Source organism: Trachemys scripta, chromosome 22, assembly GCF_013100865.1.
Source record: "Trachemys scripta elegans isolate TJP31775 chromosome 22, CAS_Tse_1.0, whole genome shotgun sequence".
In the NCBI taxonomy this organism is placed as follows: domain Eukaryota; kingdom Metazoa; phylum Chordata; order Testudines; family Emydidae; genus Trachemys; species Trachemys scripta.
Genome location: NC_048319.1, coordinates 3481261 through 3506366, shown reverse-complemented (window position 1 = coordinate 3506366; position 25106 = coordinate 3481261). Strand labels below are relative to the sequence as shown.

The window sequence follows — 25106 nt, the reverse complement described above, 5'->3', positions numbered from 1 at the left end:
GTCGGCAGCTAGGGGACATGGGACGCGTGAGGCACTGGCGAGGGGGCAGGGTTGTGGCAAATAGCCCGGGTCACACTCAAATCAGAAGGCTCTTGCCTCAGGTGGGTAATCGTTATCCCTGCTCTGTGGAGGGGGAAAGGGACTTGCCCAATCCCCCAGCCCCGCCACCTGCATTTGGTGTCTGGCGACGCACTAGCCAGGAACGCGTGCACTTGGCAAACGTGAACCCAGTCTTGAGGGAATGGCTTGATTGGCACATCTGCAGGGAAACAGACCTGTCTTTCTCCAGCTGCATGTGTCTGGGAGGGGCTGGCACGATGCCACAACACATCCGGCCCCATCAACATCTCATTGCACAACGAGAACTGCTGCAGTCTTCCTGCCCCACAGCTGTACAGAGCTGACAATGCGATGAGAGATGCGAAAGTATTTACGGCCTCTGCAGACTTTGTCCACATGAAGCCGCTCCCCGCCGAACCTCGCTGCTGAAATGCATCCACTTCTGGGGTGGCACCAGCTAAGGGAGCTCAGCAGCCCTGGAGGACAGGCGGTGAATAAAGAGCTGAAGTCACAGGGGAGATGTAGGGAGGCAGAATGTAACCGCACCAGCTGGAACGGGCTTCCGTTACTCAGGTTAACACTCCATCTTTTGGAAGTCGCTCTCTTCCTGTTTCTCCGATGATTGCAGATTTCTAGGTTCTGTGTTTCCATAGATTGGGGTAATGCAGCCCCCTCTCCCTCCCCAGATTGATCTGCCCAGCTGGACTACAGAGCGAACGTGCCCACGTGGAGGATAGCGCGTTGCCAAAGATGAGGGGCCAGGGCCCATTTGCCTGCAAGTGTCTTTCAATAGCTGTTAATATCTGGGCCCTCCAGAAAGCGAGTGTCCCATTGTCTGAGGCTTGGCTGCAGCTGGATTCAGCGCCGGGCACGCAGACAGAGATGCAGGAGTGATTTTGTGCGGCTAAGAATAGATGTTGGAATCAATGACCCAGACTTGGGAGGCTCCTGAGGGGCTGGGAAGGTGCTGAGCTCGTCAGAGCAGCTCCAGGGACAGACTGAGGCAGGGTGGGAGGTTCCTTAAAAAGGAATGAAAATAGGGAACTTCTGCGCCTAATTCTCAGCATAAAGAATAAAGGGGTGTAAACGCCATCCCTGAGCATCTTCTGTCTGTGACGGGGGCCTTCCTGCTTGCAGCCCCTGGCGTAGGGGGCATGTCGGGCATGTGGCCAGAATGCATTGCACTACAGCAATTCTCTGCTCCCCAGGGGCCATGGGATGCAGAGTGTAACTTAGAGCAGCCTTTGGGCTGCTCTAAGTTACACTGGCGGCTGGGGAGGGCCCTGCACAGCCCCCGAATGCAAAGCCACCTTAAACCACCCACTCCACCTCTGTCCCCAGCAGAGGAGCTGAGTAACTAGGACCCAAGCTCGCTGCCTCAGCATTGGGATTTATTGAAATCAAAGGGGCCAGGCGGGAGCTGAAAGTGTTAACCACTTACCTGCTTACACTTGCTTATCCAAAAGTTGGGCTGGCGTCTTTGCACAGACAAGGCCTTTGGGTTGCCCCTTGCTGCGAGGTTAACCCAGACTCCCTGTCCTCCTCAGAGTCCAAACACAGATAACAGCTCTCCAGGGACTTTTTAAATCTCTCTCTCTCTCTCTCTCTCTCTCCCTTTTCACCCAGTTTTCCAGTGGCTGCAGTGAGGCCGGACCTGGATCTGGTCAGGAACCCCCCCCCCACCACCCGTCAGTGAAAACGCCTCTAAAAGGGACAGGCGCTCAGTGTCACAAAGCGAAGGGCCCGACAGAGGCAGTGGTGTGAGGGGGGCTGGGGGGAAGATGCACTGTCCCAGGGGAGGGCCTGGAAGGCTTATAACGTTGGAAAATGGGTATTTGCCACAGGAATGTTTGGCTTTTTATGGAATTTATTTTAAAAAAAAACCCTGAAAACAAAATTATTATAAACATAAAAAGTGTGACAAAACCTGAAACGTTCCAAGGAGAAAGAACGAGGCGTCCTTGTGGCACCGTAGAGACTATCAAATTTATTTGGGCATAAACGTTCATGGGAGAGCAGCGGCTTCCCCGGAGAATTTTCATCTCGTCGAAACCCCCCAGTTCTCGGTATAAATTAGGAGGGGAACTTTTCGCCCAGTGCTGCTTGTTCCGCCTGCACAGGGGTGGCTGCGGAGGGGCTAGCCAGGGAGCCCGCCATCGGCACTGCAGAAGTGCTCGAGCCATTGCCCTACCCTGTCCTGACATGATCCACCAAGGCGCTGCCAGTGGAAATGCGCAGGCAAAGTACGGAGCACCCCCCTGTAGAAACTGGTCTGTCCGGGGCTGGATGGACACTTGCTGTGATGAAGATCTTGGATTCAAGGGCTGGTCAATTTTCGTCTCTCTCTCTAGTCAGTTTCACGTTCTGGCTTTGCATGGAGCTGCACCAGGTTGCTGGGTTTCCTCTCTGCTCCCTCCCCGGCCTGTCTCTCTTTCCACTCCTCCCCTCTCCCCCGCATCTGTCTGGGATTTACTGGGTGGGGGAGGGGTGACATTTTGACTCCTGCCCCCTTGGGGTGCAGTTGCGCAGCAGGGCCCTGATATCTGTGATCGAACAGGGAGCACCCACGGTCACTCAGTGCCTCTCTGCCTGCGCTAAGGCATTGCAAGCAGCGCTTTGGGCCCCGGGGCCTGGCCCTGCAGGATTGGCGATGCAGGAGCTCCCCTGGGGAAGCAGGCAGCCAATGGGCCTTTGGGGCATCATCCATCGCTGCTCACGGCCTCCTGCGGCTGTGTGCGTGTGTCCCTTACAGCCCGATGGAGTCGGACAGCTGTGCAGAGGGCATGGGGAGCTCTCTGCTCCCTTCTCCAGTGGCAGCGTTTTGCAGCCCTGCTCAGCACGGCTGTAAATCACTGCGCCAGTGCAAGGTGGTGGGGAGTCCCTGGATTCTTTTTCCCACTCACTTATTCCTCTCTTCTCTCCTCTCCCCCATCCTGTGATCCCTTACCAGGAAGCACCTGAGACTTACCGCTCAGAACCAGCCCCAATTCCCCTTTGCTAATTACACTTTCTCCACCACTGTCAATGCATTGCTCATAACCTGCCACCACGCCCTGAGCCCTGAGCTGGAAAGTGCCTTTAAAAACTTCCTCCTTACAACTTCCACCTGCTCTTTTAGCCCCAGCACTGAAAGGGTGCCTGGCATTGGAGACACACTCCTTCAGCCAAGCCTGGGTGACCTTGGTCTCCCATCAAATAAATCAACACCCCTCTGAGAAACTCTAAGCAACCTCCTCCCTTATCGCAGTCCTGCTGGCTAAGTGACTCCTGAAAAACGCTCCCAGCCCAGAGCTGCCCAGGTAGACTGAGACGCTGCTTCATCCCAAAGGGATCTAGGATCGCCAAGGAGTCTCCCAGGACATCCCAGCTCCTGCCAGCAGCAAACTGTTTGCTCCTGTCCTGCTCTTGTTTTCCTAGCAGTTTAGTGGGGTTGGATTTAGTTATTTATTTACCTGCTTATGAAATGTACTGTAAAACAAGGCTTTTAGGAATCTTATATATATTTTTTTAACACAGGGGAACATTTTGCTGAGCACAGCACAGGTTTGGAACCTCCTGCCTTTTGATCGTCTCACCTGTAGCAATTTAACGGGTCGCTCTTTTTGATTTTTGAAGCTGGGTATTTTCTTTCTCATGCCATCGACCTTTCGGCTTTCCAGGCACTGGGTGGGAAGTGCTGAGAGTCGTTGGCATTGTTTTGAACAGACAAAACAGGTTTGGTTTACCTTTTTGATCAGCCTCAACTGGACTTGCTTTAATTTCTAACCACGTGTTTTAAAATATTGAAGCTCTCGTCCGTTTCAGTTTGTAAAATATTTTGATTTTCCAGAAAGGATCCAGGCCAGAGGTTTTTGTTTGTTTAAAAAATATTTGTGCCCCGCTGATTCTGACACCGTGAGTGTAGAGACTTTTCTGCAGTGTGGGCCTTTCTGTGTCCTGGATCCAAACTGTGAATTTTAGTTTCTGAAACATTTTGATTTTCATACACAATTTGCTGTTTTTGTTGGTTTAAATAATTATTATTTGTTCCTCTCTCCCACGGTGAAATTCACGTGGTGAATTGTAGGGTTTTTTTACAGCCTTTTGCTGCCTATCTGCGTGTCTAGATCTGCAATTGTCTGTCTGTGGCCCTATCTAGGCGCGTTCCAAGCTGCCCCTGCCTTGCTAGCCGAGCTCTCGGGTGGCTGTATTGGGCCAGCAAGTTACCGCACAGGGCCCCCTTGCAGGCCTAGCTGCTCTACCAGTTGATTTGCTTGTGGGGGGAATATTGTGGGGCTGAGGTCTGGGCGTGCCTGAGGCTGGACCGATGTCCCAGATGGGCAGCATGGAGGTTTTCATACCGGAGATGCTAACGTTCAACCTCTGGGACTACGGAGTATTTGGTCTGATGCTCCTGATCTCCACGGGGATCGGGCTTTTCTACGCCCTCTCCAAAGGCGGGCAGAAGACCAGCGACGACTTCTTCACCGGGGGGCGCCAGATGTCGGCCGTGCCTGTGGGGCTCTCGCTCTCCGCCAGCTTCATGTCGGCCATCCAGGTGCTGGGTGTGCCCGCGGAGGCCTACCGCTACGGCATGAAGTTCCTGTGGATGTGCCTGGGGCAGCTGCTCAACACCCTGCTGACCGCCTACCTCTTCCTGCCCGTCTTCTACCGCCTGGGGCTGACCAGCACCTACGAGGTAAGGGAGCCTGGCGGGACACAGGAGAGAGGCCTGGGCAGACGAGGTGGGTTTGTTCAGGGCCACGCTCGGTGCTCGTGAATTTGAGGGGCTGCTAGGATTGGCGAGGGGCATTTATGGGGCAGCAGGAGCTGGGCAACCTTCCCCTCCACAGGAACACAGCCCTGGTGGTGCCCCTCAGTCCCGACCCGCAGCCCCCCGCTAGCCCAGCCCTGTGGCTCTGCTGACCACATTCTCCTAGTTGCTGAGTGGGAAAGGTCAGGAATCGCCTGCTCTCTGCTCGCCATGCAGAGTCTTATCATTACAAACAGCATGGATAACAGGAGCTGATAAATCCACTGTCCCCAGATCTCAGGGTGCCGGGGGTGGGGGTGAGGGGCGTGTCAAAGGGTGCCCCCTGGGATCACAGTATTTCCCCTCCCCTCTTTCAGCCTGAGAGGCAGGCTTGTCCTGCTCGGGGGCGGATGTGGTTAGAACAGGGGACTAGGAGTCTGGTGTCTGAGTGCCGAGGGCCTGGCCCCGGAGAGCAGCTGCCTGGTTTCCTGGCCCTGCTATTATCCCTGACAAACTCCAGGGCTCCTCACTGGGCTTCCGGGGAGTGCAGCTGCCGGGACCCGCAAAGGAGCCCCCCCCCCCCACGGTGTGGAGAGGGCTGAGGTCAGGCATGCTCCCTCAAAGGGCTGGGGAAGGAGGCGGGGGCACTGATCGCCTTCCAGAGCTGGGTGGGTGCAGATCACAGCTTCCCTAGAGCTTGGAGCAAACTGGCCACCCATCTCTAGCTATGTGACTTGTTCCCCTCGACCACTGGCTTCAGTCTGGGGGAGCGGATGGGGAGGGTCCCGAATCAGAGCCCCAGACCCAAAACAAGTCAGCTTTGGGGCGTTCGGATCCCAGCAGAGGTTCCCCCATCCAGGAAGAACATGGCACCCTGGTGCCAAACCAGAAAGGGCTCCGGTAACTGTACGGCCTGCGGGCAAGCGGGCGTGGCACCAGAGGGTGAAAACTCCCGGGACGCTTGAGTTGTTGGCACCGACGTGCAAACTCGGCCAGAGCTGCCCTGGAGCTAAAACTGAGGTCGGAGAAGTGAAAACAACCATGAGTGGCTGGGCCGCTGGGAGCTGCAAAGCATTCTGGGAACCAGCCCAAGCCCTTGAGGCTGACTCTGACCGTTCCCGAGTCTGGGGGGGGGCTTGGAGTTGGGGCTTTGTTCCACTCCAGTTCTGTGCTGCCTGCCTGGCTGCACGCTGCCTGCGCTGTTCTTCATCCCTTCACCGCCCCCGACAAGTCTCGAAGCTCGGTGCCAGCCTGTGAATGAGCCTCTCTCATCCCTGGGCTCTCCACACCCAGTCTGCAGGCACCACAGGCTTTGGGGAGCTGCCCGGCTGCCTGACCACCCTGGAGGAGGCAGCCCTGGGGGGCTCAGGGGTCCCTCAGTGCTCCGGGTGCTTTATTCTGTGTCTGGTTCCCACTGGCGGAGCATAACAACCAAAGCTTTCCCGTGCCATGCTCAGACTGTCTGGGAAGCTCAGCCCTTAAAGGCCCAGGCCCCAGGATCACAGGCCCTGCTGGCCAAGTGCCTCATCTGAAGCCCTGGCATGGATTCCTGCTCTTGGCTCGCTGGAGCATGTGCTGGGACGTGTGTTAGCTGCGTCTCTGAGTGGTGTTAACAGCGCGTCCCAGGAGAGGGGGCATTAGCGAGCCATGCAGTGACGCGCAAGGCGGAGAGCTGGAGCCACCTGCGAGGGGCAGCGATCTCTGTGGAACCCGAGCTCTGCCAGCTCCTATGCTATTTGTTGGGGCGGGGGGGTGGGGGTCCTGGAAGGAGGCCTTGTGGCTCAGATGCTGTCGGGGGACACGGGAGATCTGGGAGTTCCTGGCTCTGCCCCAGACCCCCTTCCTCTCCTGTTGCCTCAGTTTCTCCTCTGTCCAATGAGGCTGATGTCACATCCCTGCCTTGCTGGGGAGCTGTGAGGACAAATGCATTGGGAGGAGGAGCCCCTAGTTCTAGTCCTGGGACTGGAGTGCTGCCTGCCTCGGGGCGTCCCCCACAGAACAGCGAAGGAATTCAGGTGCCCAATTACCATGAAACCGAATGGGATCTGGGAGCCTGAATCCCACTCTTTGCCTTAAGCCACGGTGCCCGGGACCGGCTCTGCTCAGGGACGTTCTCCCCCTACTCACGCCCATTTATGCTCTGAGGCCCATTCGCTGTGTGGCGGTGGAAAGGTGGCTGCTCCCCAGAGCGCCAGGGGCCCCCCTCTCTGTCCCCCCCCACACACACTCTCTGGCTGGTGACTCCACGGCACCCTTGGGCAGCCAAGCCCCAGAGGCGCTGGGTCTGTGTACTGGCCCCTGAGCGGCCAATGCTAATCTAATCGGAGGGGTCAGAGCTGCGGTTTGAACTCTGCTCTGTCCAATGTTGTGACCCTCCAACCCAGCACTGCTATAAATCGGGGGGGAAGAGGGGGAGAGCTGCTCTGCAAGGAGCAAAGGGGTTTGCAATTCTGCACCTGTGCAAGGTGATGGGGGGAGGGGAGGGGGCTGCACCGACCGGCTGAGACAAACCACTGCAAAGGAAGGGAACGGGTTAGATCAGGTCCCTTGAGGAACCGGACTCCTCCACGACCCTCAGCAGCGGCTGGAGGTGCCTGTCCCGGCGGGCTCATGCTGGGGGTAGCCAGGCGAGGCCGGGGAACTGCCCTGAGATGTGTTGGCTTGCTGAGCCCCCTCCTATGGAGGAGATGAGCAAAGAGCTCAGCACCTCCCCCCCAGCCATATCTCACCCCCCCCCCCGTTCTCTCTTGCAGTACCTGGAGCTGAGATTCAGCAGGAAGGTTCGCCTGTGCGGGACCATCCAGTACGTCATTGCCACGGTGCGTAGCCGGGGGTCTGGCGGGGGCGGAGTGGCGTGTCTGGGGGTGGGGGCTGCACAGACAGAACGGGCTAAGGACATTGATTCCACGTGGACAGACGGGGGGGTCTGAGCAGACACCTCTGCCGGGGTCTGAGGTACAGGAGCCGCTCTGCAGCGTGGCCTAGTGGGTAGGGCACAGAGCGGGGAGCCAGAGCCCGGGGGAGTCTAGCCAGGGGGCAGGTCGTGTCCCGCTGGGGGGTGCCCACGTGAACGGCGTGACAGTCGAGCTGGGCCTCCTCCAGCCCCGGTCCCCATTGTCTGACGCCCCCGGCCGTCCCGCTGGGGGCTGCGCTCTTGCTGCCAGGGGCTCGGCATGCTCTGTGCTGACGGTGGGGTTGGGTCGCTGTTTGTTCCGCCTGCAGATGCTGTACACGGGGATAGTCATCTACGCCCCAGCGCTGATCCTCAACCAAGGTACGTCCCAGGCCCCCCGGTCTCAGGGTCCCCAGGAGCGAAGCCTGGAAAGGGGCCTGGCCGATGTTCTTTAGTATTTCTGTTCCCATAGCGCCCAGGCGTGGCCCAGCCCCCCCTCGCGCCGGCTGCTGCCCTCTGGGTCCTGCCCCAAGCCGCTCACAATCAAAGCCCTTCCTCTATTGCCTTTGCTGCGGCTGCAGGGGCTTTGTCCTCCCAGTCCCCGATTCCCACTGGCCCCATCGACTCCCGTGGAGCTCTGGCCGCTGTACACCGGATGGGGATCCATCCCATTATCTCTTGTGAGCCGCCGTCTGACTCGCTGCAAACGTTGGGCCTAGAGCTGACCCAGGCCCCGAAGTTTCTGTGTGTGGGGGGAGTTCGGGAGTTCTGTGCCAGGCCCGTCTCCCTGCGAGCCGCACGGCTGGGTCAGGGAATGTCTCCCCTTAGCTGACTGGCTGCTTCTTTGGTTTAGTGACAGGGCTGGATATCTGGGCGTCTCTTCTCTCCACTGGAGCCATCTGCACCTTCTACACCACCATAGTGAGTACCAGCCCCCGCCCGCCCCCCGCTGCTGGCACGTGTCCTCCAGCTGTTCGCTGGTTCCAGCAGAGATCACAGAGACGAGTGGGATGGGGCTCGCCTGGGGTATCCTTGCGCTGTGTCCAGTGCAAAGCCTCCAGCAATGGGGCCTCCATCCTGTGTCCTGCGGGTCCCTTCCACCATCTGCTGGCAGGTCAAACCAGCGATGACAGGAGGGGAATACTAGCTCGCTGACCCATGTCCCTACCCTGGTTGGGACAAGCTCTCCCTTGGGGCCAGGGCAAATCCGTGTTGTTTCATTTTTAATATGGAGATATCCCTATCTCATAGAGCTAGAAGGGACCTTGAAAGGTCATTGAGTCCAGCCCCCTGCCTCACTAGCAGGATGAAGTACTGATTTTGCCCCAGATCCCTAAATGGCCCCCTCAGGGATTGAACTCACAACCTTGGGTTTAGCAGGCCAATGCTCAAACCACTGAGCTATCCCTTCCCCCATTGACATCAATGGATCTCTGATTTGCTCCAGCCCAGGCTCTGGCCCCTGGGGGCTCTGTGATGTCACTTTGGTACTGGCTGGCCAGGGCGCTGACCCTCCTCTTCTCCCTCTGCAGGGTGGGATGAAGGCCGTCATCTGGACAGATGTGTTCCAGGTGTTGGTGATGCTCTCTGGATTCATCGCCATCTTGATCCAGGGGACACTGCTGGTGGGCGGCCCCAGCGCAGCCCTGGAGATCGCATCCAACCACTCCAGGATCAACCTGGCCGAGTACGTGCCTTTCCCAGCATGGGTCTTTCCCACCAGAAACCCACTAACTCTGGGACACACCGACCCCTACCTCCAGGTCCCACTCCCTTCCCAGGGCTGGGAAGAGAACCCAGGAGTCCTGGCTCCCAGTGGTGTCCTCGCGGAGCAGGGCTGCTGTCTGCCCCAGGGCTTTTCCCAGCCAGTTTTCATTTTTAGTGGGGTGATTCTCTGGGCTGGCAGCCCGTGTCCCACACGGGATATTCCCACAGCAACGCGGTGTGACCCTTCCCGGCCGTTCATTGTACCATGACAGCACCGAAATGCCAGCCCATGACACTGAGATGTCCCAGCGTGACTGGGGTGGGAGGTGGAATTGCCAAGATGGTAGCCTGGGCCCTTCAGCCCCCCCAACCCCACACATTTATGGGGCTGGGTAAATAGTCTGTGTTGGGAGACTCTCCCCCTGCATGACTGGCTCAGTCTGTGTCTCGCCCTCCCCTTCTGCCTGCAGCTTCGACCCAGACCCCAGGAGCCGCTACACCTTCTGGACCTTCACCTTTGGGGGCACCCTGGTGTGGCTCTCCATGTACGGTGTGAACCAGGCCCAGGTCCAGCGCTACGTGGCCTGCAAGACAGAGAATGAGGCAAAACTGTGAGTTCCCACTGCCTAGGGGAGGGAAACTGAGGCAGGGTTTAGCTTCCTAGGGAAGCGAGAGCCTGGCTGCTGGGGAACTCAGCACAGAGGGATGGAGGAAGAGGGACCCTGGTTGAGTCCCCTCACGGTGGCTGTGTCCAGTGCTGGAGGCTGCAGGGTTATGATCCAGTGTTGCCACGTAAAACCGCACGTATGGAGCAGATAGGACTAGAACCCTTGATCTTCTGTTCCAACGGCACGAGCCTCTATCCCCTGACCGGTGCTGTTGCCTCCTGGCTGGCATGGGAAGCCCAGGGTGCGGGTGGAAAGAAGGTGCCCTCGTCCCTCCTGATCCACCACTGTGCCGGGGGGCAATTCGTCCAGGGTTTATTGGCTCATGCAGGCTACTATCTGCCCCGATACCGGTATCTCTAATATCAACATGGCACTGCCACGCAGCCTTACGCGCCTTCCCCCTCCTCCTGTGTGAGTCTATAGACACAAGCCATGATCCATCAGCCACCGATAACCCACCCTGGCCTCCTCCAGTGCTCTGATAATGGCCAGGGGAGACTTTACCTGCCCCACCCGGCTGGCCGTGCCAGCGCTGGGACCAGCTCGCATGTACTTATCGGTGGCCGAGGTTGTGCCTGTTCCAAGAACCTCGTTTCGTGCAGGGGCAGAAAACCAGCAGAGATTAAAGCTCTTGGCCGCAGCGATCTCTTGTGGCAGTGAGTTCCCCAGGCCACTGCAGTAAAGGATGAACTGTGACCATGGGGACTTGCTGGCTTGGGGTGGGGCTTAGTGAGGAGCCACTTGGGTGATGGGGAAAGGAGGTGGGGGAGAGGCTGGAGCTTTGTCAGGCTCTGAGTGGGCAGTTGGGGGGGATTGCGGCGAGGAAAGTGTCCGAGCTCACCAGGGTGAAGTGTGGGAGCCAAGAGGGGAGGGCTCTCCTTGGAGGTCGGGATCCTGCCCTCGAGCTGGGGCAGGTTTTGGGGAGAGCAAGCGGAGCCCTGTGTTGAGGAGGGTGAGGCCGGATACAGGCCCGACCTGCTGTGCCCGGGCCCTGCCCTCCAGAGGTGCGGAGCCCCTGGGGCACCCACTGGCTTTGGCTGGCGTGGGGGTGCTCTGCCCCTCTGCAGATCAGGCCTGGGGCGTCTCAAAGCAGGCTAGCTCCCCGAAGCACCAGGCTCTGTCGGCTCTAGTGCCTCGTCTGGGTCAGGGTGAGGAGGGCACATTGCCGGGGGCCCCTACGACGGAACCTCTGGGAGTTAGGCACCCAAGTCCCATTGAAATGGGGCACCTCCCTCCCAGCCTGAGGGCCTGGGAAGCTTGCCCTGTCTCCGCCGCAGCAGGGGGAAGGGGGGGACATGGACTATTGGGGCTGCTGACGCAGCACAACGGCGGGTCTGCCCCGGCCCGGCGGAGGGGAAAGCCGGCTCCTGGCCGGACGTCACCGTGCGGTGTTGGCTCTGTCCCGGTTGTGATCTCTGCTGCCCGTGTGTTCGCAGGGCTCTGCTGGTCAATCAAGTGGGCCTCTTCTTCATCGTCTCCAGTGCGGTGGGCTGTGGCATTGTGATGTTTGTGCTCTACAAGGACTGCGATCCCCTCCTGGCCGGTTACATCTCTGCCCCCGACCAGGTACCTCCGCCCCCGCTGCAGGGGAGCCCTGCTCTAGTGAACCGAGGGCTGTTTGAGCAGCCAGGGGGAACTGCCCTGTTAATGATCGGGTGGAGGAGCTCAAGGCAAGAGGCCAAACTGAGGGAGCTTGACGAGTCGTCTGGTGAAGCCCCTGCATGGATCGTTCATTCTTTAGAGGCTGTGGGCAGAGCACGGCCTGGCAAGCAGGACACCTGGGTTCTTTCCCCAGGTCTGGGAGGGGACTATTCCCTAGTGGTTGGAGCGTGGGACTAGGAATCAGGACACCTAAGTTCTAGTCCTGGCTTGATCTGGGGTGGGTCCCTGTGCCTTTCCATGCCTCAGTTTCCCTATCTATAAAGCAAGGCTGATGCTTTGCAAAGTGCTCCCAGACCCTGGGATGGAAGGTGCCATGCCCGGCGCTCGGTATTATCCTGTTAACCCACTCCTCTGAGCCATCGCCTTCTCTGTGTCCTGTTTGACGGGTTTAAGCTGCTCTCCGAGGAGGAGGCAGCGAGTGGGAGGAGCGGGGGCCTTTCCCCCAACCCCCACCAGCCCGCCTTAGAAGAGAGGGTTTATTCTCACTCTGGAATAACCCCCCGGGAGCTGCCTCCTCCTCCCTGTCTCTGACTCCTCTGTAACGTGGCCGTCTCCTCCCTGCAGTACATGCCCTACATGGTCCTGGATATCTTTGAGAAGTACCCGGGCGTGCCCGGTCTCTTCCTGGCTTGTGCGTATAGCGGGACCCTCAGGTAAGGGGCAGAGCCCGACCCCCCCCAGCAAAACAGCGCAATAGTGGCTGTAGCCCTGGGCTCCGTTTGGGGGCCCAGCTATCCCACCCCCGCCCCACTCCCCTTTGTTATTCCACGGCTCGGAGCTGGCTCTGGGGTGGAGCTCGTCAGCTCTTTAAACCCCCTCCCCAACCGTTTGGGACAGGAAGTGAGCAGGAAAGTTGCTGTGCCCAGCTGCAGCTAAAGGGGCAGTTCCAGGTGCAGATTGGGGTCGCCGGCACTGGGGATGGATAGGACTGTGGGGCAAGTGCCCCGTATCCTGTGGCAGGGGCAGTCAGCACTGACTCCAAGGGGGAATGCCTTTTACCGAGCCACCCACCCAGCTCCCTGGGGCACAGCGCCCCCTAGCAGCGTGCTGGGGCATGAGCACCGACCCAGAGGGGAGCGCACCCTCTACATCACGTCCCTGTTGGTCTCCCAGCCAAAGATCCCCCTGGCCCAACCCCACCTAGCCTAGGAGACCGGAGGATGACAATCCCGTCAGCCCGGCGTGCATGACTCTCCCCTGCTCCCGCCCTCTCTCCCCAGCACGGCATCCACCAGCATCAACGCCATGGCTGCCGTCACCGTGGAAGACCTGGTCAAGCCCAACATGCCCTCCCTGTCGCCGCGGAAACTCACCCTCATCTCCAAGGGACTCTGTAAGTGTGGGGCTGGAGGGGGGTGGGAGGGATCCTTGCATTTGGCTGCATGGCAACGGGGCAGCCGCACATTTGGCGTTCGGCTGCCCGGGCCCGCGGCCCAGGGGTGCATTTCACCCTGGCTGCTTAGGGCTCCATGGCTAAAGGGGGGGACACATCAAGGCGACCAGCTCCCCAGCCCCACGCTGCTCCCCGCCCCCCCACGATGCCTCAGCCCCCTGCAGGGTGTGGGTCTGATGCGGCTGTTTCCCCGGCCTGAGGCTGTTTTTTTCCTCCATTCCGCAGCGTTAATCTACGGCACCTCGTGCATCACAGTGGCTGCCTTGTCTTCCCTGCTGGGAGGCGGTGTGCTGCAGGTAAGCTCCCTCCCCACCCCACCCCGCCAGATAGGGCCATGCTCCGGGGTTCTGGTTTGATATCCGCAGGCTTTGTCCCTGGGCCCCGTCCAGCATCCGCTGCCCTGGGTCCCCCGGCTCCAGCTTGTTTCACATGAGTCGTGGAAGAGCTGTCGAGGTGGCAATGACATAGGGGTCTGCCAGCCCAGGGCTCTGTACCCTTTGCCCACCCCCTAGCCCTATGGTCCTGCTCCACCCCATTTCCCACGGAGTATCAACCACTCCAGCTGAAGTCAACGGAGCCTCTGAAAAGCAAGCTCCGGCCGTCTCCCATTGGGCTTCCAAAACTAGCCGCTTCCCAAAGCATTTGGGAAAACTTGGGGGCTGTGTCGGCACCGATGACGAATATATTAGTGCCAACACGCTGGAGTTTGGGATCGTGGCTCACAGGTGCCCCTCAGCGGCAGGATCCCACTGCAATTGCTGGGTTGCAGCTACATAGCCTGGAGATGGATCAAGTTGAAACTCAAGTCCCCTCTTTGAAGTGCATGAAGGCAGGAGAGACCTGTGGCTCCTGGCCAGACCCTGCTGATGGGAGCTGGTCAAAAACCTTGTTTCTTAACAGAAGATGAAAGTTTCCACAAAACCCAACTTTTATTTTGTGATGTTGGGGGCGAGGGGGAGGGGGAAAACCACTTTTGGTTTTCCATGAAAATGGAAATTCTCTCCCGAAAACTCCCCTTTGTCGAAAAGCTTTTTTTCATTTAAAAATAAGTTGAGCTGGGAAAGTCTTGACTTGCTCTCCTCCCGGGACCCCGAGTGCCAAACCCCCTCCAGATCCCGGCTGACCCCCCCACCCCGTCTCCATCTCTCCAGGGTTCCTTCACCGTCATGGGAGTGATAAGCGGCCCTCTGCTTGGAGCCTTCATCCTTGGGATGTTCATACCCGCCTGCAACACAGTCGTAAGTCCTGCCGGGGCAGGGGGGGAATGGAGGCTGCTTCGGTGCATCAGAAGTGGGAAGCTGGTGCTCACGTTGGCTCTGACCCTGCAGCAAAGGGAGTGGGAGCTCGGGGGCATCCGTGGGCTGTAGGTGCGGTGTGGGCTGCCAGCTGCCTTGTTCGACGCCAGCGGCCTGTGCCTGGCTCAGGTTGCTCCTGAGAGACACAGAAGATGCTGGCTCTAGGAGCAGGCACGTGGCTGTGTGTGTGGAGGTGCCCGAGAGCCATGGGGAGGGGGATGTCTATTGCCCAGGCTCTGGCTGAATCCTCGTTTCTTTTCTGCTTCTAGGGGGTTTTTGCAGGCTTGGGGGCTGGTTTTGTCCTCTCCTTCTGGGTGGCCGTGGGGGGCACGATCTACCCACCCAGTGAGGACACCATGGGAGTGCTGCCCTACTACGGAGACCTGTGCCCGCTCTACAACGCTACTGAGGGGATCAACAGCACCATCGTCCTGGGACCCCTGCCTCCGCGGAACGTCTCTGCGCCCCTGGAGAGGTGAGGCCAGGAACGAGGGAACCAATCCAGCAGGGGCTGGCTCCCGGGCAGAATATTCCCAGGGCTGAGGGAATTGTCTGGGTCGGAGGCTGTCCAAGGAAAGAGACGAGGGCCAGCCTGTGGCTGTGAACTCTCCCAGAGCCTGGAGGTGTTCGGTTCAGACCCATTGTCCTCTAGGGTTTGAATGGTGGTGGTGGCGGGTGGTCACGTGTTAGGGAGTCCAGTTTGGGGACAGAGTTGCTCCCTGATGCTGGGCAGTGGTGCATGGGCGGAGAGCTCTGGCAGAGGGGCTTGGCTGCATGTGACGGCTCTGGGGATAGATCGGGTAAATAAACCGACAAAGTATGGGACACTGATTTCTCCTCCTGCAAAGCCCCGACCTCATCAGATGGGCAACTCTGTTATTGGCAGTATTTGTATTTCGCACTGACAGCGTGGTAGGACCTACAGACCTCAGGCATGTGGGCCACAGTGCGAGTTCAGCCCTGACCTGAAGACGTTCCCTTCTACGAGCCCAGAGGCACAGGGACTGAGCCAGGCCGGTGGGCTGGGGGAAGGCAGGGCAACCAATATCATAGGGGGTGAACAATTCTCAGCCGTGGTGATCCCCAGGAATAGAACCGCCCTTGACCAGCCTAGATGTATCCGGTCATGGTTTCCTTTAGCCAATCACCATGTCCTTTCCTCTGCTTTACTACGATGTCACTTCCTTCGCAGGCCGGCCATTGCCGATGACTTCTACGCCATGTCCTACCTCTACTATGGGGCTTTGGGGACGCTGTCCACCGTGGTGGTGGGGGTGCTGATAAGTTACCTGACAGGTAATGCCAGCTGCAAGGTGCCAGCCCAGCCAACGGGCAGGGGTGCCATATGTTGGGTTGGCGCCGGGCATCCCATGGAGCTTCAGCCTGGGTGGAGGGCAGGAGAGAGAGGGGCAGATTTGGATGAACTAGTGAGAATGTGGCACTGGTGCAAAGGGCCAGACGAGGGCGGGGAAGAAGCAGGTTTCCCCCACGTGCTGTCCCAGCCGTGACCTCTCGCGGTAACCGGAAACTATTGGCCTCTCTGCCGAGCCTGCCAACGAGTGACAATACCACAGACATGTGTCCACGGGGAGCTGGGCTGAGCCCTCCCCGCAATTCGTGTCCCGTAGCCCACCAGCCAGCACTCGGACAGCAACAGCTTTGTCGCCGTTGGCAGCTACGAAGGATAGGATCTGTGTCCTGTCACCCCCACGGCTGGACCCAGCCCCCATGCATGGAGAGGGTCAAACGAGCTTCTCCTGGAGTGTGGAGGCCCCGGGACAGCGAACTGACCGCAGGCCTCCGCTGGGGGAGGGAGGATACTCTTGAGATTAAACTTTGGGAGGGGGAGTCAGGACTCCTGGGTTTCATTCCCAGCTCTATCATGGACCCGGCATGTGACCTTGGGCAAGTCTGGGGTCTCCGTGCCTCAGTTTCCCCATCTGTGACATGGGGAGAATGCTCCCTGGCCTCATCAGTAGGTGATTCAGCGTCCGCCAGGGCTGGAGGGTGTCGGAGGTGGGCGAAGGATTGGCACAACCACTGCTCTGCCCTGTTCCATGGTGTTTTGTTTAGCCAGAGTTGTCATTAGACAGGGACTTGGCCCATCTGGTTTTCATTGTTTTTCGCTAGGTCCTACCAAGAGGAGCCAGATGCCCCGGGGAGTGCTCTGGTGGGACATTATCAAGGAGACGTCTTTGCCAGAGGGCAGGAAAAACCCCTTTGAGGACAGTCTGACCAAGGTAACGGAGTCAGGGTGGGGCCTGGGGCTCGGGGGGCGGGGGGGGGCGGGGCAGGAAGGTTCTTTGTCCCTGTTCCCTCCCAAGTTTCCGCCAGCCCAGTTGGCAGCCTGGTGGCTGCCTGGGCATCTCTGGGCAAAACCGCACTTCAGTGCAAAGCAGGGAGCCAGTGCGTCCCTGGCCAGACACCAGAGCCGGGCGTCCCCAGCAGGGACCCTCCGCCTGTCCTGCAGGGCGTCTGCCCCTGGGTGTCCCAGGGCTCACTTCATGGGAGGCAGCTGTCACATGGTCTGTCTGGCTTGGGAGGCTGACAGCGGGGTCGCCTCCCCCCCCAGGAGCTGGACTGAGTGTGTCGCTTGTGGCACACGGCACGGCTGGTTCGCTGGCAGGGCTGGCAATGCTGCCGCGACCGGGCAGCCGTGCTGGGCAGGAGGCTCACACTGGACACGTAAGGGCGGCGGGAGGGGGGGTTTCCAGCGTCAGCCCCCACGTCAGCCCCACCTCCTCCATCTCCGCTCTCCCCCCGCAGGACTCGGAGGATTCCCCCACTCTGCAGGAGAAGCCGTTCAGCTCCTCCACGTTCCTGCTGGCAGGGCTCACGGGCAGCGAGGAGGCCGACCGGGCGCTGCTGGCGAAGCAGACGGAGGCGGGCGCCCCCTCGCAGTGCGACTCTGAGGAGTTCCTCTGGCTCTGCCACCCTGTCGACACCGGCTGCTGCCACCTGCTGCGAGAGACCAACGTCTAGGGCCGGGCAGCGCCGTGGGGCTGGGCTGACGCCACTGAGCTCCGGCCCAAAGGGGTTCAACCAGCCATGCTCACCCCAGAGCCAGCATGGGGAGAGGGGAACGAACCCAGCCCCCGCCCCAGTGAGGGAGCAACGGACAGAGCAGCCCTGGGCTGGCCAACCCCCCAGCAAGGACATTCGGGGGGGGGGGGTATTCTCAGCATAACCAGGTGAGCAGTTACAGCGCCCCCCGCCCTGCACTGGCCCCCTCCAGGGCGTGCCCGGGGCTCTGACTGGCCGGGCAGAGGCTGACACTGCAAAGCGGCTGCACGAAGTCACCTGGAGGCTGCAGGCGCCAGCCAGGCCAAGCCCAAGTGGGTTTGGGAAGGCAGTAGCCACACGGGGGGGGGGGCCAAGCTGCCGCCGGTGCTGAGCCCCGTGGCCGTGACAGAGCTGGGCCTTGTCTAGAGCTGCCCAGCCCCTCCTGGCTGCTAACAGAGCGACAGAGGGAGCCCTGGGATTTAGGTCGGTGATTTATGGGGAAACTGAGGCAGGGAGCCGGCAAGGGGCTTGGCAAGTTGGAGGAAGGGCCATAGATAGAGCCCTGGAGTCCTGTGCTGAGCACCAGAGCAGTGCTCGCCACCTCTGCTATGTAGGGGGCACCGGGGGGAGAGCCCCGTGCCGCCTGCCCCTCCCTTCAGAATCCCTGTCCCAGGCTGCCCGCGCCCTCACCTCTGCACCTGGCAGGGGATCGTCTGCGCTGTGGGGCCGATAAACCCCCGCTAGGCCAGCCCCCATGCAAATTCTGCCTCTGCCCCCCGAGCCAGGACCAGCTTCTCTGCCCCCCAGCCCCACTGCGGCAGCAACCGGCAGCTGAAGCCACCGGGCACCTAAGTGCCACATCCGCTCATTGGAACCGGCGTGGGGCAGGGTTAGGCTGAGCTCGGGGACAGATGGGGTCGGGTCAGCTCTGCCCTGGCCTCTCAGGCCAGCAATCTCCAGCGGCGGTAAACAGGTGCTAGTCCCGCTGCTGTCCCGATGTCCAGCTGGGGCTGCGGGACGAGCTCTCTCCTTGGGCAGGCTCGGGCGGTGCCGGTCAGGCCCGACCTGGGGTTTTTCGGGAGTGTTTGGAGTTAACAGTGACTCGCTCCAGGCACCCTCAGGCAGCGTATCAGCCTGGCTTCAAGACTCCTGCTGCTTGCATAACTCCTCTGGGCCCGAAGAACTTTATCGACCCATCACAGACTGGACCTGCTCACGAACTAGCTTATCGGCCCACGCTCTATCTTATCGGGGGCACACAAGCGCCTGTTGACTGCAAACACCTTGCTCCAATAAAGATTGTGAAGGAAATAATGTGTGTGTGTGTGTGTACGGGAGGGGGGTAATGCTGATTCTAGCCAGAGCAGGCCAAGGGAATCCCTATGGGGAAGGCCTCGTGGCTGAACAAACTGGCTGCTGAGGGCTGCTCCAAAGTGCTAGGAGATCTCAGGGGTCAGGCCCCCACAGCCAGCAGGGTCCCTTTACCCCAGGCTCTGCCCCGACACAGGGGGAGAGACAGCTGCTGCCACAAGGCGCTGACAAGCGAGAGGAAGGAAGCATCGTTATCCCCATTTTACAGCTAGGGAAACTGAGGCAGGTGCAGGGACTGGCTCAAGGTCACCCACCAGAGCAAGGACGTGAACCTTGATCTCCTGAGTCCCAGCTCAGGGCCTCAGCTACCAGCCCGCCCTGCTCACGCACGCCTTGCCAGGGTGAGTGTGTTGTCCATGATGAGGCCTCACCTGCTCTAGCCCCTGCGGTAGCTTCTGTCTTTGTGTGCGGATGGGATTTTCCTGAGCCCCTTTCGAGACGAAACCTGGCTCCAGACGGCAGGTTTGGTCCCTTCCGGGGCCGTACTCCTGTCTAGGTGCTGAAGCTCAATAAAGGGTTCAAGCAGCCAGGAGCTGGCCCCAATCCCCTCCCCGTGGTTCTGTGTCCCCTCTGCTGCGGTTCCACCACGAGGAGCCCTGGCTCTGAGCGAGCAGCCGGCCGGGGCTGAGAGCACAGTACCTCCTGGGCGATGCAGCGCCGGCAGAGGGAGAGACATCACACTAAGGCCCCTTGGTGAGGTCCCAGTTCTGGGCTGGCTGGGGGCCGTGGCTGGCTGATCTCAGTTACCGCCATGCACCTGGGCTGCCCATCTAGCCAAGGCTCCTCTGGGGCCCCCTTCAACATAACATCTGGGCACTTTGCCAGCCTCAGGGTGTTTGTCCTGGCAGTGCCCCTGGGAGGCACTGTTCAGATGGGGAAACTGAGGCCCAAAGATGAAGCAAGTTAGCCACAGACTCTTTGGCACAGCAAGGTCCCAGGTACAGGCTGTAACCCCACTGCACTGTCTTCTGCTTCCTAGAATTGCTCAGAAATAGAAGGGCCATAGTGCCACATCCAATGGCTCCACCCCCAATAAGTACCGCCCTGATCGGCCCCACCCCTTAGCCCAGGGTTTGCTGGGAAAGCTCACGATGCATTTCCCCCCAGGTGAGCCGTGGCGGGGTGCACGTCTGGGGCTGTTGCTTTCTGGGGCAGCACTCACTGGCGGTGCAATGGGGGTGAATCAGCGGCGGCTCCAGGCACCAGCGCTCCAAGCGCGTGCCTAGGGCAGCAAGCCGCGGGGGGCACCCTGCCGGTCCCTGCGAGGGCGGCAGTCAGGCAGCCTTTGGCAGCGTGCCTGTGGGCAGGGCCGGCTCCAGCTTGTCAAGCAGGTGCTTGGGGCGGCCGCTCCGGAGAGGGGCGGCACGTCCAGGTATTCGGCGGCAATTCGGCGGACGGTCCCTCACTCCAGCTCAGAGCGAAGGACCTCCCGCCGAATTGCCACCGCAGATCGCGATCGCGGCTTTTTTTTTTTTTTTTTTTTGGCTGCTTAGGGCGGACAAAACCCTGGAGCCAGCCCTGCCTGTGGGAGGTCCACTGGTCCCGCGGATTCGGCAGCAATTCGGCAGCAGGTACGCCGAATCCGCGGGAGTGGGGACCTCCCGAAGGCAGCCTGCCTGCATGCTTGGGGCGGCAAAAAAGCTAGAGCCAACCCTGGGGTGAATTACAAATCCAGAGAACTAAAAACCAGCTGTGGGAAGCAGGATCAGCCAGCAAAGGCCCGGCTGCTCGCGCCCTTGGAGGAACACCGTTTGGGGCTCACGGGCGACCCCTCAATGGTGGGGGGCAGACGGGATCCTGTGACATCCAGCACCAGCTGTGGTTTGGCAGAAGGCCCTTTACCCCTCCAGCCTTGTCCATATGCCGCATGCACCCACCCATGCGTCAGGCGTAGCATTTGATGTGGCCTCGACAGAATACCCAGAGGGGGAAATTCACTCTCGTGCACAGGCCCCCACCCGTGGCTGTGTATTGCATTTGGTTTATCACCCACGGGAGCTGGCTGAGTTCTGAGCTGGGACTAAATGATCCCGCTCGTTTGGCCCTTTCCAGCCGATCCTGCTGGTCCCTTCGTCAACAGCCGGCAGGTTGTTGGGAGACCCCCGTTTCAGCCTATCGATTCCTGCTGCGCCACGTCACCTGGTTGTTGTGGGTGACGGGTCACCGAAGCCAGGCGGTGTCCAGTCAGGGAGGCTGCCACACAGCCCCGCTAATGAGCTGCTTTGTGGGTGAAGCTGCTTGGTTGGATGTTTCCTTGATCCCTCGTGCGAAGGAAAACCCAACCGTGCCGATGTTCACAAGTGCAACAGGAGCACGGACGTGGCTGAGTTGAACGGACATTGGCCAAGACCCTTTGCAGCTTCCCAGCGGCTCTAGGGCCCCTCTATCCACGCCGCAGACACGACTGCCGCGTTGGCTCAGAGCTGACCGCTGGGAGACCGAGTGGGCCCAAGGAGACTGGATGCAAACAGCCCTTCTCTACCCTTCGCTCCAGCTCTGCCTCTTGCATGGGACTCCGCTAAAAGTGCCCGGTGACCTATCACTGCCGTAAAGTGTCAGCCACCTGCCTCCGGTAAATTATTGCTGGATCTGAGTAATCTGCCAGCCCCATCATTGCATAATGTTAGCACTGCCGCTTCCTGATTCTCCACGCCCCCTCGCTCGCGTCTCTCTGCCGCGGATGCTCCTACATTTCTTAAGATGGGAAAACCCACCTCGTGGCAACTCCTTGATTTGTCCTTATCACAGCAGGTGAAAGGAGAAGTGATGCAAGTGTGGGATTATCAGCTGCTGGGAGTCCACCCTGTTAAGTAACTACAAGATTTGAATTCAATCTCTGGGGAGCTCTGAGCTGTGATTTTATTCCACCTGCTTGATAATCTGACATTCAGAGGGCTAATCGGGACAGGTGCCTTGTCTAGCGCCGCTGGGAGCTGCGGACTTAAAGTGAGCTGGAAAAGGGGTGTGGGGATTGCGTAATCTCTGGCTGGGTTTTGCTAGCAGATAACAGCTCGATAGGGCTGTGGGGTATGCCAGGCCATTGGGCAGTGAATTGCAGGCTGGAATGACCCCAAGGGGGACTGTTCCAAGGACAGGGAGGTCAATCATAGAACTGTCTGGGAAACACTAAACTCCCTTTTTTAAAAAAAAAAGGTCAATGCTGGTTTGTGTCCCAGCGTTTGACATGACTCGACTGCTCCTTTTTTAACATTTAAACGAACGTTATTGATTTCATGTTTCTGATTAATTTTTTTTAAAGGAATGAATTTGTTTTGCACATTTTTTGGACAATTTTCTGCCCCCTAAAAGGCGAAATCGACTCCAGAATAAGATCCCAAGGGGGCAGCAGCGAGCAAAGTAAGATTAAATCCAAACCATGTTATTCTTCAAAACCCCACCTACAAAGCGAGCCCATCCATTCATGGCATCAGAGTGAGACACTGCGAACAGCAGACTGGGCAGATCTCTGTCCCTTTCCTGTCTACACTACACAGCTTTTGGTGGCATGGCTGTGTCACCCCAGCCATGCCGCTAAAAGTCACGCAGTGTAGCCACTGTTCTTGGCTCTCCTCCTGACAAAAAACTTCTACCCCCAACGAGCAGCGTTTGTGTTGTCGGCAGGAGTAACAACACACTGTTTACACTGGCATTTGTCGCGGCAAAACTTTTGTCTTTCGGGGCGGGGGAAGGTTAACACCTCTGAAGAACAAAAGTTTTGTCATTCAATTGCCAGCATAGACATAGCCATGCACTCTTTGATCAGTGGTGAAATCACTGGCATTTACCTTGTCATCACTAGGGTTCAGGGTAAACACCCCCATTGACATGAAAGGGACACCACATTCCTCTCAGAGATACTGTTTTAAACTGGCCACAGACGGACAGCTGTCATTGCATCGGTTATATATGGGTCACACTGAAGAGGTGATTTTTTTGCATCCACAAGAACTGGAGAGGGACACTTTTTTTTTTTTTTTAACCTGAAAGCAGATTCTGAAGCAGAAAAAGCAGCCACCAGAAAACAACCCCGGATGAATGAACTGGGATTTCTGCAGACTTGTGCTCATTACTAATTGTAACGTAAGCCAGGCAGGTGGCCGAGAAAGCCTCTGGAGTCAGGCTGTGGCTAGTCCCCCTTCACTTTGTTGTGGCCACCTCTAGCTCTAGGAGCTTGTGATGCTTTCACCTAAGTGCACCTGGGCTGATGAGAAACAGCCACCAGGGAAAGGCAGGAAGGAAACTGGAGGAGCTGCTGACTCTTCTACAAGCTCCTTTTCCTCCCAGACACGCAGAGATGCTGCCCAGAGACGGGGTCCGTGACGGCAAAGCACCCTCCGGCCACAGGGCAGGCACCGGCTCATTTAGCGCTGGGCACTGCTACTTCAAACAGAGCTCGGCTGGGGTTCTCGAGTGACCCTTTCATGCTGATCGCTCAAGCGGCTTTTCAAACATTTCTGCCGCATGATTCCATTAAATAAACCGGCCGGCTCACCCGTTGTGCTTTGCCTCTCTGGGAAAACACCAAATAGACCAAAACGCAGCCTGGTTTAAGAGCAGAGAGAGGAAAAAGCCTGATCTGCAGCTGCTGCTATCCCCGGCCTCGACTCCTTCCACACACAGCTTTGCTGATGCCCTGCAAGCCTGACCCGCAGCCCTCTGCCATGCCCACTAGCTCGGTCTTAAACTCCCTACATAAGACTCACAGTGCATTGCAAACCTGGCCTGAGGCCCCCCCTTGCCAGTTCTGCCTGCTTTGAACTACGACCACTACGTTACCCCAACTTGCGTGGCAGCTTTGCAGCGCCAGCCATTGCCTGCTACGGCCAGCACCGAGAATGGTGAACTCCTGGCACTCGGGTATGAACTCAGATTTCAAAGAGGGTTTTTTTGGTGGGGGCGGAGGGGGAATTTGGGGTCAGTAGGGAATTGTCTGGAGGGTTTTCACCTTCCTCTGCAGCTGGGATCATCTGGGTAAGTCAATTCCCTGCCACGGCAGGGGCCTCGGGCCCTGGTGCACCTCGGGGCTTGTCTACACTTGAAATGTACCTATGCCGGCGCGAGGCGTTTTCCCTTTGATGCAGAAAATCCACCTCCCCGAGAGGTGGTAAATTCTCCTGCTGACCCAGCGCTGTCCACATACGAGGTTGGGTCGGTATCCCACGGCACTCGGGGCTGCAGGCTTGTCACACCTCTGAGTGCCGGAGCTGTCCCGATGCACAGTGCCAAGGCACGGGGGTCACCAGAGGGGTAACTGGGGGAAGCGCTGTGCTACAGAGGAGGTTGGACGAGACTGGGCCCGTCTGGCCTGGGACCGCTGTGGTATTCCTGTCTCCTCTTGCTCGGTTTCTGTAGCAGTCCGGGGACTTTTCAGAGAGCTGGGATGGCGAGACGTAGCCTTTATCGCCCCCTGGTGCCACAACGGCCACCAGCAACGCGAGCGAGACTCAAACTCTGTTCTGCTTGGTCGCTGGGCCGGTCTGGCCGCAGCACCCCACTGGACCGTCACTCACCCCACATCCCGAGGTGGCTCCGGCAAGGTGTGATGGGTGCTCAGTAGCAGTACAGACAGCGGGGGCTGTGTTACTGGAAGGTAGCGTGGTTCCGCAGTTAGGATTGGAAGCACTGGGTTATAGGGGCCCATGGGCCCACCAATATTCTGGAAAGCAGGCCCAGTCCCTCCCCTGCAGTGTTTACACCAGGGGCACAACCAGAATTGTGCTAAGGAGGGACCCAGGGTCACCTGCCCACCCGTGGGCTTGACCCCATCTAAAACATTTACAAACCTGGTGCCTATGGTGGGGGCAGTGAGAGTCAGGGGACCTGGGGTCTATTCCCGGCTCTGCCATGGACAAGCTGGGTTATCTTGGCAAGTCACTGCCCTGCTCTGTGCCTCAGTTTCCCCTCCTTTCCTTTGTCTGTTTAGCCTGTGAGCTCTTCAGGGAAGGGCCTGTCTCTCACCATGTCTGTCCAGAGTCCAACATAATGGGGCCCTGAGCTCTGTTCAGTTTCCTAGGTGTTCAAGATACATAATAACATTCTCACTTCCTGTCTTGGATTTTCAGCCTAACCACATGGTGTTAATGCTGGGGACAGGGGAGCACAGGGGACTGGTTCGATTTCCCTGGGGTTGGGTGGATTTTATGTGGCCAAGTGTTAATTTAACCCCTGCCCTAGGCTAAAATCACCTCTACCAGAGTAGCAAAGACCAGCTGGATAATTTTAATGACCCCCTGCTGGCCTCCCCCACACCAGTTGTAGCTGCTTGGATCATCTCATTTCAGGCTCCAGGGCATGAGTTAATCCTCACAGAGGCCCGGGATGG

At 58.7% G+C, this 25106-nt stretch overlaps 1 protein-coding gene across 1 annotated transcript; it reads left to right on the top strand.

The window, feature by feature from the left end:
- The first annotated feature begins 3485 nt into the window (after positions 1-3485).
- On the top strand, positions 3486-18714 carry SLC5A5 (solute carrier family 5 member 5). The gene is made up of 15 exons (XM_034755265.1): positions 3486-4738; positions 7546-7611; positions 8015-8066; positions 8539-8606; positions 9218-9372; positions 9863-10003; positions 11497-11626; positions 12287-12375; positions 12943-13055; positions 13341-13411; positions 14267-14353; positions 14680-14885; positions 15603-15706; positions 16541-16650; positions 17177-18714. The coding sequence occupies exons 1-15, from the start codon at positions 4367-4369 to the stop codon at positions 17390-17392; spliced, it is 1980 nt and encodes a 659-aa protein (XP_034611156.1). The 5' UTR covers positions 3486-4366; the 3' UTR covers positions 17393-18714.
- The last annotated feature ends 6392 nt before the right edge of the window (positions 18715-25106 follow it).

Coding starts and splice junctions, on each gene's coding strand:
- SLC5A5 (XM_034755265.1), top strand. CDS start 4,367: ATGTCCCAGATGGGCAGCATGGAGGTTTTCATACCGGAGATGCTAACG. Junction 13,412..14,266: donor TGGGAGGCGGTGTGCTGCAG/GTAAGCTCCCTC, acceptor CCATCTCTCCAG/GGTTCCTTCACCGTCATGGG. Junction 15,707..16,540: donor GCTGATAAGTTACCTGACAG/GTAATGCCAGCT, acceptor GTTTTTCGCTAG/GTCCTACCAAGAGGAGCCAG.